The sequence below is a fragment of the Glycine soja genome, chromosome 10 (genome assembly GCF_004193775.1).
Source record: "Glycine soja cultivar W05 chromosome 10, ASM419377v2, whole genome shotgun sequence".
Classification (NCBI taxonomy): domain Eukaryota; kingdom Viridiplantae; phylum Streptophyta; class Magnoliopsida; order Fabales; family Fabaceae; genus Glycine; species Glycine soja.
Window position 1 is genome coordinate 44,931,841 of NC_041011.1, and position 9,990 is coordinate 44,941,830.

At 33.6% G+C, this 9,990-nt stretch overlaps 1 protein-coding gene across 2 annotated transcripts; it reads right to left on the reverse strand.

Moving 5' to 3' along the window:
- Positions 1 to 674: 674 nt before the first annotated feature.
- LOC114372679 (RING-H2 finger protein ATL38-like) lies at positions 675 to 3,833 on the reverse strand. Of its 2 annotated transcripts, none has more exons than XM_028330364.1 (3): positions 3,201 to 3,833; positions 2,522 to 2,716; positions 675 to 1,481 (listed from the first exon to the last, which is right to left on the reverse strand). In XM_028330364.1, exons 1-3 carry the CDS (start codon positions 3,248 to 3,250, stop codon positions 1,049 to 1,051), a joined length of 678 nt encoding a protein of 225 aa, XP_028186165.1. In that variant the 5' UTR covers positions 3,251 to 3,833; the 3' UTR covers positions 675 to 1,048. The 2 variants fall into 2 exon arrangements, with proteins under 2 accessions (XP_028186165.1, XP_028186164.1); XM_028330363.1 differs by having other exon boundaries at positions 2,522 to 2,619; positions 3,201 to 3,828.
- Between the last annotated feature and the right edge of the window lie 6,157 nt (positions 3,834 to 9,990).

Below are 9,990 nucleotides of genomic sequence, written 5' to 3' on the forward strand. Positions count from 1 at the left end.
ATTTGAAATATTTAAACGTTGTCTTTGTATAGATGAAAAAAAAAGGTTGCTATGTTTAGGAACTAAAATGTGAGTATTTTAAAAAGATAACAGAAATGAAAACTAATTTTAAATATGAGGGACTAAAAACATCAAGTACCCATGGAAAAATATCAAATAAAAATAAATATATTTAATTAATATCCTAAAAATATGAAATATCAATGTTTACTCTACAAAATATACAAATATATTAGTATAAATAATGGTGGACCTAAATACTTTAGGCAATTGGTTTGAATTCAAGTCCTATGAATGAAAGAAAAAAAAAAAAAAACTTTCTGCATTCCCACTATTACTTCTGACACTTTCCATTGGATTCCGAAAATCTCTTTCCGGAGTGCAATTTTCTCTAATGGAAGAAGACTCAAAATTTCATGAAAGAGAGAAGTAAAACAACGAAGTCACGTAACAAAAGATTTTCTCTACCGGAGAGAAGTGGACCCCAAAAGTGATGAAAACAATGAAAAATATCACATTCCTCTTTTAAAACCGTTATTCTAGGCTCCATTTTCCCCAATCCCAAATAGATAACTACCATATCTTTTCACAAGAAACTAGCTAACTATGGACCATACCTTCAAAAATAAGGGAAAATAAGCACCAATGGAACCTTGTTAAAATAACTCGTGTTATGAAAAGCCAATCGTTGGACAAAAAAACAAGATACATTAATTGCACTGTACGGATTTGCATTAATACAAAGTTTTGAAGGGGTATTCAACTAATTCTAGTCTTACAACAATTACAATTAGGAAGGGAGAGAGAGAGAGAGAGAGTTTCAAATACTATCTAGTATTGAAGATCAAGAAAAGAACAAAGGAGAAGACAGTAAAGTGCAGTTCGGGGGGTGGGGGGTGTTCTCAGCTATATATACAGTAAAAGATATCAACCATCCTTCAGCATGCTAATGCATTTCACATTTTCACTCCAATTTTGGAACATTAACTTTATACTCAATTTGTGATTTCAAAGTATCATATTGAGGCTTCAACTTCCATGAAACCAATCAAATCCGGAAGTTTGAAGGGCTCTCTACATGTTTCTTCCCTTCATCTTTAATGAAGTCACCCTCACTTAAACAGGTGATATTGTCCATAGCAACTGCTCCATCACCCTCGGATGGAAAATGATCTTCTTCTATAGGATTCACCGCATGGTTGTCAGGGGTTCTTGATGATAATCCATTATCAGCTATCATACAGTGATAATGACGATTGTCAAAGGATTCTATGTCATAGTGAGGTTGCAAAGCAGAGCTGAACAGGGGTTGCATTAACCGCTTTCTATCAGGAAATTCACGCAACGATATTCGACAAACAGGACAAGTGGAATTCTGCTGCAGCCATAAGTCTATGCAGGTCACATGGAAGGAGTGTCCGCAATAGGGGAGGATACGCAGCATATCCTCACCTTGGTATTCTGAGAGGCAGACTGTGCATCTGCAAATACAATGAAAATGAATCTTCAAAACAAGGAAAATAACTATCTGAATGGGAACTGTCATAAATGATCATGTGAGAAAACTGCAATAGCTAAAGCACTCCCCTCAATAAAGTTACTGACAAGTGACAACATAAACCACATTCATAAAAACTTCAGATTTTGTATCCTTTATAAGAATTACAAGAAACCAATGGTCCCAACTACTTCCAAGCTGTATTCAAATTTCCAACAAGAACAAAGTTTAACATGTCCTATCATATTCATCATTAATTTAGAAGCAACAACACAGAACAAAAAAAAATACATTTATGACATGAATAAATTGCACTGATCTCCCACAAGGTTTGCCTGCATAACTACCTCTTTGTCATAATGTCTGGAAGGTTATAATGAAGGGGGTATGTGTAAAATATTAAAGGACCCTCAATGGAGTATATGATAGATCATGTTAAAATTTGTGTCTCTCTCCCTCCTAACAAACATTAGATAGTTCCCACATATTTTGTCTACCAAGAAAGAGATAGACACAAAATTTGGCCATGTCATGAAAAAATTAGACATGAGAGGATCCATTCCCATGGCATACACATATAGTGCAAAAGAAATCCACTCTAATATAAGCTTTTTTTGCAAGAAATCAACAAAACAAATGAAGATAGCACAACCCAATCAAGACATTGACAAGAGTTAGTCCTAACTCCTAAGCCAAAGTAACATATCATCATAACACTTTCTCATGTGAGATACACACATTTTCAAATTAAAGAACATGGGATCAAATGCGCCATCCGAAGCCACAAAACAAATGGCCATAACCTCCCTATAAGATGCACAACCTTCTTTAGTTTAAATGTCTTTCAATATTTGGGGTTGACACCTTCATTACAGTGAAGTTCTTCTTAACTCAACAAGAGAATTAGGCATAAACTACGTCTACATTATATTATTTTGCCTCCAAAAGAGTATTAAACAGTAATTAACGTCATAGACAGGTTGGATAAAAAAAAAAAAATCAGAAACAGAGATGTGAACATACTGAGAATTTTCTGCTGCAGCAAAAAACTTGTCACTGTACTTCTTTGTTGGAAATTTGGCTACAGTTACGCGTTCAAGACCATGGCAACCACGCTCCATCTGAACATGGATGAAAAAATGTCCAATTGATAAATCAACATACAAAATGACATCATATTCAATGGGTAAACAACACAAAGTTTGCACTGCAATCAGCCTGCGTATATAAAAAAACAGTTTAGTTTCTATACAGTGTTAATGTAAAGTGTGAAAATCTTTGCATTGTCAACCAATCAGGGATCATAATTGGTATGACTTTTTAAGATAATTATTGTAAAAATAAATAAACTTATAACATACGACAATTTGTGATTAGACGAGAGTGTATATAGACTATTTTGTATTTTCTCTTATTTTTTGTTATTTTTATTAAATAGTCTATGCAGCATACAGTGTAAAGTCCCAATCACAAATTCACAGTAAATTTGTTAACCTTTACCATAAAAACCATAAAAGTCATGTCATGAACACCATTGCATAGAAATTAAACTCTTTACAGTATATGTCCCTTAAAAGTCATAATTTCTAATTGGTCGAGAGTGTGAAAATACACTGACAGTGGATAGAACTTGAACTCCAAAAAATAATCACCCAAACAATAAAACTATTAAGAATAACTTTAAAAGTGAAAAAATGTTCACCATGCTGAGATTGGATCTGGAGGCAATAGGAAAGGATCTCCTTGCAGCATTCAGGTGAATTCGTGCACATATGAGCCTGGTGCAGACGAAAACAATGAACATGGTGCTCACCGCGAACCCAATCACAGTCATCACCAAGTTAATCCCAGAAGAAATCATTTTGCAACCAAAAATAAACTCCAAATTGATCCAATTTCAGATTCCAGATTAAAACCCCCAAATTGAACAGTGAACACCAATGAACACTAAGAGACACCGCCAACAACACCCTCAGTGGGTTTCAGAGGAGAATCTGAAGTGGGTTTGAGGCAGTGGCACCAAAGATGCATGCTTTTTTGGTGGATATGAGGGTGGAGGGTGAATCAGAGAATGGTGGTGTGAAAGGGTGAGAATTGGGACTGTTGTATTGTCCCAGTGACACAGAGAATGGAAACCCTAGAAGGCATGTTGGGTGGATAGGTGAGAGACTGAGAGTGATAGTGAGCAAAAGGGAGAAAGATCTAAAGGTAATGATGGTGATGATCAAGATTTTTGAGATCTAAATCAAGTTATGATTACTGTTTTTTTGCTATAGAACAGAGAAGATGAGGGATGACTCTCTCAATGGGGAAGTAGACTTTTTATTTCATTAGCTGTGTTTTTATTTGGATTTTAGTAGAATATTGCGATGATATTATTATCATCTAATTTATATTGTTGTAGGAAAATAAAATAAAAAAATATAAGATTTTTTTAAAATTTTAACTTAGTTTAAAATTTTGAAAGAAATAGTAAAATAATGAAGAGTTTTTTCTCTTATTTTTGTTTTTCCATTGATTACAGGAAAAAGAGAGAAGAAAAAGAAATGATTTGTAATTTTTAAATTCTCGCATCAAATTATTTTAAATATTTTTTTAAATTAAAGGTTTTTTTTCTTTTTTTTGCAAACTTTAAAATCAAAGTTAGTACTGTAATATATTACTTATATTTTTCTCCATTCTTTTCGGATCAAATAAGATGTTTCTCTTCTTTCTTTCACTTTTCTTGATCCAAACAAGGCAGAGGCTAGTGATTAAATAATTAGCTAATGGATTAGAAAGTGAAGATTGATTAATTAATTTAATAAGACAGTGGTGATCACGTGAGAATCAAGTTTAAATTTAATAATCGAAAGCCTCTTTCGGAAATTATATGTAATAATTAATTGTTCTTTTGTCCTCTGACCTTTTCATTTTGATGTATTTCGTCCTTTTTTTTATAAATTTGATTTCTCGTTATTTTGTTGTACAATTTTGGTTCATATGTTAATTTAATATATGATATTTAATGAAAATATTGATACGACACTCTAATGCACTGTCATTATAGTAGTATTACTATTTAGGAAATACGGAGATTTTTTCGTAAAAAAAGGAAATAAGGAGATTTTGTATTAATTTCAAATGATTTTGTAAGGTATGAAATTATGACTTTTAAGAGAGAAAATCTTGAATTATTATTGGAAGGTTACGACCAAAAATCTTGAATTACTTTTTTTTTTATGTTACTCAGCACTGGATATTTATTTAAACTTTATTAAATTTTGAATATTTCCAAAACAATCTTTTATTTTATTTTGTACTTAACTTCAGGGTGTGAAACAATAATAAAAGCGAAAAAAGAAGTGAAAAGTGAATAAAAACAAATCCTGTCTTATTACTTTTGGCAGTAGATCCGAAATCTTCAATTACAAACTTGCTAGTGGGAAGAATCATATGATATGGAGGAAGCAAAGCTGAGAAGGATGTTGAAATTCTCCGAGACATAGGTGGGGGAGTGATGGATAAGAGGCTAGATAATGTTGAAGAAACGTGTTTGCTTAACAAGTCTAAAACAAACGGCTTAAAAAAAAGTCTAAAGGAAATAATGCTTCTAGAAGCGAGTCACACTGCTTTCATAGATTAGAAAATTGGTAATGAAAATTTGAATATAGATGCGGTAATTAATTATTGTCATGACAATTTCCACCACGTCATAATACTTTTATATGCATTCTATCTAAAGAAACTCTTCAACAACTTTGTAGAATGACTAAGAGTTAGTTCAAAACCAGATAAATGTAATGACAGTCTTCCTTTTGTGATTGAGATTAATTTAACACGCATCCCAAATTACATTCAATTATACCAGATTTAAAAACAAATAAAACACTAAGATAATACTTATTTAATATTTTTTCTTCAAATTACCCAAGACCAACAACACACAAGAAGGTGGGAAAGGAAGAAAAGATTGCATGTTAGATCCTTCCTGCTAAAAAAATAGAGAAACATATTTTACATTTTCAAAGTCAATCTCAAAGTTTAAAATTATCAATCTAGAGATAAATCTAAGACATGGAAGCAACCTTGATGACCAAGATTGATAGTGCGACATTTAAAGTAAACACAGTCCAGAAGCAATCTTGATGACCAAGATTGATAGTGCGACATTTAAAGTAAACACAGTCCAGATGAAAGGACGAACTTTCAGTGTATTTTGTCATAAAAAAATCTCTTCCCAACACAACTAGAGAGAATAACCTTAAAGTACATGACAAATAAAAACCATTACTTTTACAACAAGAGTAGCTGCTAGCAACCTAATGATATTATATATACATGTTTCATCTTAAATGATCGCCATTAAACGAGAAACGATTTGCAAGAGGAACCCTGGCTGTGCTACTTGAATAGGGTCTTGAAAGTTCATTACCAAATGGCATTTGTGGTGTTGCATTTTGATAGGATGGATTGATGGGAAACGTGGGATATGTGTATTTACTGGAAGAGAGTGAACCTCCATTTGAGAAAGGATCAATAAGGGCCTTGTTAGAATCAAATCTTGACCCGTTTTCCACGTATTGGATGGCAAGAGATTGATCATCAGCAGGCAAGCTCAATGGTGTGCCAGAGTAAGGAAGACTGGAGAAAAAGTGACCATCAGAAGTTCTAGACATGGCTCTATTAACATGAAAGTTTGAACCAAATCCAGCAGTTGAATCATGAACATTGAAACTAGCAGTTGCTCCAGAAAAATCTGTTGGTAGTCTAAAGAGACCAGAACACCCAACAGGAACTTCAAATCTATCCTCACTTTTACTAACAGAAGCAGAGGGTTTAGCAGTGTGCCCACCCTCTACTAGTGGCAATCTCTTGAGTTCCTGTTGTAGGGATATCCTAGCTTGTTTAAGTGATTCAAGTACACCATTGAACTTGTGAGGTTGTTCATGAGTAACTAATGCATAGAGGTCATTTTTGTTTCTTGAGGCATCATTTTGGTGCTGAACACCATGGATATCAGTTGTAAAGGAATAAGTAGGCTTTGAATCATGGTAACCATGCCTACCTGGATCTTGACGGTTCATATCAGAAGACTGAAAGTGGCCGTCTACTGAGCTCTCATTTTCGTTTCCCTTCAGTGGGGAATGCGAGTTTTGTTGACCAAGCAGATCAGAAGTGCTAAAAGTTGTATTCTTCTGTTTGCTATAACCTCCTGTATCATCATGAGTTTTTGGCATAATATCTCTGGCCTCAGCTTTGAATTTTTCTTCAGATAAGTGAACACCTCTTGGTCCTCCTTTATTCTCTTGAGCATCTGAGGTGACCACCTTAGCAGCATATGGAATGTGAACCTTGCTTTCATCTTTATCCTCAGTCATATCTGAGAGATTCCCCGGATCACACGAATCCTGGATAATTTATGACCCAAAACTAAGTTTGAGACTTCAGGTGATTTTACATGGAATAGAAAAGCAGTAAAAAACCTATTTTGAATCATAAAACCATTTGATGTACAAAGCTAATAGAAAAAACAACCTGAACTATATTAACAGAATAATCAGGAGAATGTAATTATTACTTGTTCAATATAGTGGAAGCAAAGATTAAAAAGCTGACATATAATAGACAAAAAACACTTAACCTCAAACATTTTGGCTCAAACCGAGCTTCATATAAGTGCTTCATTCAATTTATTCTCTACTTCCCTTTTGAAAAAGAAAGATCTTACAAATTCTTGCATGTGAGCTAACTTTAATCTTTGGATCAAAAACAATTTTCCTAATTTGCTACTCAAATAAGTTGCTTCACTACTTACTCTAAACGACAGCAACAACTACAAAAGACATTGGTAATAACAAAAGATATAAGACTAATCTTGAACCTTCAGCTTAACTTTTAAGACTAAGTCTTGAACATAATATTAAAACATCTACATGACTAATCAGTCAAGACTCGAGCTTTATTCTTGTCAACTAGATTTTTCTAATTAAATTTGACTTTTAACACGAGGTACAATAAGCCTGTGCATTGTCAATTGTCCTCATTTTAATTTTAATATGCACTCCAATGATGGTTTTCAGGAGAGTTGATCCTTGACAGACAATAAATTCAACTGGGAAAGCAAATCAAATTATAAAAATATATGTATTTTTCAACAAATAACAGTTTTAGGACCTAAAGGATTGTTGAATGTACCTCTTGTTTTGTGTATCAAATATTATTTCTATGTAATATAATATAAGGATTGTGCACATACTTCCAGTATTTTAACTACTAAGGTCAAAATAAACAAAAAGTAACTTTTAATAAACATTGAGTAACAGTCTAACACTGTACAATTAGTATATTGCAATTTGCATGTTGTCATTTACTCTGTCCTTCCCTCCCTTAACCAAACTCTTGTAAGAAAGAAGAATATAAACATTAAATAACACAATAAAGTGGTAGTATAGTACCCTCAAAGCAGTATGAAACACAGATACTTTCCAAAACAAAGCAGAGTTTCTTAAAAGATTTAAGAATCAGGAAAAGTTGCTTTCTTATTTGCTCAACTAACTTCTTGATTTTACAAACCTTTGCCTCCAATACCATTGTTATGCAGAATAGACGAGGTGCAACAGAACATAGTATTGCAAAACTCCTAATAATCTGAAACAGTAACAATTAAAGATCCTAGGACAACAACTCTTACCTGTTGTGTCTAATGAAAGAAGCAGTTTCATGAAAATCAAAATCAAACTATGCCTAAAATCACATTTTAACCTTCTTGTGATTTTCATACATGCAACAACCAAACATCAAGTTTCAAGAAAAAGAACTTAGTAAATGATAAGTTTATGTGAAGCATACTGGTGTTGTGCTGTTATTCTCTCTAAATTTCTCCTCCCAGTCTCTTTGAGCCTTCTCCATTGCTTCATATTGGTCAATAAGTTGGGCCTGGTGTTCAAGTGCCTTTTCCATGTCCTTCTCTCTTACATATCCATCTACATGATGATTTTTGTTAAGTGGGTTTGCCTCTGATCCACCCTCTTCTTGAATTTCAGATTCTATTTTCGGCATGTTAGACCCACCATCTAAGAAATTTGGAAATCCTTCAGACGAGGATGCAAGTTCATTTTCATGGTTAGCAAACTTATTTCTAGACTCCTCCACTACCGACCTGGGAAAACACAACTTATTTATCAACTTCACAAGCAACCAGGAAGATAAGTGTTACAAGAGAAAATAAATATAAATACAAACATATAAATTACAATCAAGGGTTATGTATATTATAAGAATTATTTAATATAATGTTATGTGTCAATTTAGACCACACCTCATGCTATTTATAGTATAGAAAAGGGAATCGATATTGATTACAGGATCAATCAATTACTGGTTAATAGGAAATAGAATATTCTAATAATAAATATAATATCGGGACTAATATCAAAACATAATCTCATACATATCATATGGCGGCGTGTGATCCATGTAACTGATCTCACCAAGTGGGATAAGGTTTGGTTGTTGTAGTTGTTGGTTATGCATATCAAGGATTGGAGCAGATAAAACAAGACTATAAGAAGTAAAAAGCTAAAACACTCCATTCTGGAGCATAAAAACCTAATTCAGTAGTATTTGTCCAGCTTCTCACTTTTCATCAAACATTAATGATTTTCTGAGAGAGACACTTTCTCAAAACATGTAAAACGAAAATGAGGCATCAAGAACTTATCAAAAGAAAGTAAGAAACTTAAAAAATTTATATATAAAAAATGTATGAGCTCAAACAACTTTGAATTTATCACATGTTTGAGAAATTAAGGCACAACTTTTTTTAATTAGGTTTTATAGCAATACAGCAAGTCAGCAGCCAGAGGTATAACCTTGGTAAGCCAGAGGCCCTAAGCCTAAGAGTTGGAACCAAGTTCAAACTAGAAACAAGCAGATTTTTTTTAGTTGTTGGCTACCTTGCATTGAGAGAATAAGAACAAGAAGAAGGAAAAGATCATTGTTCTCCACGGAACCTGGTAACATAAATGGGGATAAAAACAAAATTTATGAGGAAAAAAAAAAGGTTTTAGACTTACCTGATTTGTCTATGTCTTATCTTGCGACATGACTTTCCTTGGCGATGCTTTGGAGAAGAACTGATAGATGAAAAACTGCTTTGCCTCCTCGAATTAGAAGTCTTATACTTTTTAAGAGAATGGGAAGAATCACGGCGTCCTTTCCAAGACAAACTTTTACTGGATACTGGTGAAGAATCTACATTGGAACCAGACATTTCATCTGACCCATGTTGTCTTCCTTTTGAGCTCATAGGTTCCCCACTTTCTTTTGCACACTCGTTACTCACGCTAGAATCACAAGGATTTCCAAGGTCTGAGCCTGAATCAAATTCTTCAGATACATCACTTATCCCTTGACTCTCCAAAATGGCAAGAACATCAGCAGTGGCATTCTCTGCCATCTTCCTCTGAAGAATCACCGTCTTAAGTTGTTCCTCCAATTCCATGACCTGC